The following is a 1,093-nucleotide window of genomic DNA, read 5'->3' as shown; positions in this document are numbered from 1 at the left end:
TGCGCGTGAGCCACCATGCACGGCCTGCCTTGTTCTTTTATGTGACTCCACAACCCTGCCCTCAGTCTGTGGGGAACATGGAGCCATTCCTGGTTCCTGGTAATGGCTGTGGAGGTGCTGCGGTTTATTGCTCTACACGTAGCCACCAGGGCTCTTGCTGTTTTTGCTGTGACACGGCCCAGGCAGATAGGAGCTCAGGTCTCCCTGAGTCTGCCTTGGTCTGGGCAGGTCCGGGGTGGCTGCCTCCAGCACCCTGTGTGCCGGGGACTCCATGGCTGGAGTAGGCTCCAGCCATGCTTGGCTGCCCCTTCGGGGTGAGCTGGCTGAGAGGTGAGGAGGCAGAAGGGTCAGGGTCTGGACGCTGTCTCTTGTAGGACTCCTACCCAAGGTTCCTGAAGTCTGACATGTACAAGGGCCTCCTGGCGGAGGCTGGGATCCCGCTGGAGACAAAGAAACGGTGAGCCCAGGCAGTGCCCTGTGGCTGGCGGCTGCGGCCTGGGGGCTGCTGGGCCCCTGAAGCGAGGTGGGCAGGATGCCAGCTGGCCAGCCTGTTCTCAGCCCCCTTCTCGCCCACAGCGTGTTCCCGTTCTCGCGGAGGCCACGGCACTCGAGCCCCAGCCCTGCACTCCTTCCCACCGCTGTGGAGCTCACAGCGGCTGGTGGCCCTGGGGGAGGAGATGGGGTGGCCTAGTGGACCTGGCCCATCTGCCACTCTAGTCCCTGCAGCTCAACATCCTGCATGAATGCAGCAGCCACCCCCCTCTTGGCCCCGGTCCTGGTGGCTGCTGAACCCAGCACCAGTGTCCCCTTGTGCCCAGAGGGCCCAGTCTTGCTGTGGGGCGCATAGCCTCCCTCCCTCCAGCAAGCCCTCCCTGCCCAGAAGGAAGGGGTCCAGGTGTGGATTCCCAGGGAAGGATTTCATTGGCTCAGCTTGGGTCAGGGCAGCACCTGTTACCTGAAGAGAGGTGAGACCAAGGCTGCACGGAGCTCCACCTTCTCTGGTCTTCAGTCTGGCACTGGGTGCCCATCCCCATCTCTAAAACCAGTAAATCAACCAGCGAATACCTGGAAGCAAGATGCACAGATGGGTGGC

At 62.5% G+C, this 1,093-nt stretch overlaps 1 protein-coding gene across 2 annotated transcripts in view; it reads left to right on the top strand.

The window, feature by feature from the left end:
• Positions 1-1,093, top strand: part of RGS11 (regulator of G-protein signaling 11) — an 8,063-nt gene extending 6,970 nt beyond the window's left edge. The window contains exons 15-16 of one of the 2 annotated variants that reach the window (XM_011960077.1): positions 375-457; positions 577-1,093. In XM_011960077.1, the coding sequence (XP_011815467.1) occupies positions 375-457; positions 577-691 (198 nt within the window). In that variant the 3' untranslated portion in view covers positions 692-1,093. The remainder of the gene's footprint in view (positions 1-374; positions 458-576) is intronic. The other variant, XM_011960078.1, reaches the window with a different exon arrangement.

This window comes from Colobus angolensis, unplaced genomic scaffold (genome assembly GCF_000951035.1).
Source record: "Colobus angolensis palliatus isolate OR3802 unplaced genomic scaffold, Cang.pa_1.0 Scaffold502, whole genome shotgun sequence".
Lineage (NCBI taxonomy): Eukaryota > Metazoa > Chordata > Mammalia > Primates > Cercopithecidae > Colobus > Colobus angolensis.
The sequence above is the reverse complement of the archived record's forward strand: the minus strand, read 5'-3'. Positions and strand labels throughout refer to the sequence as shown.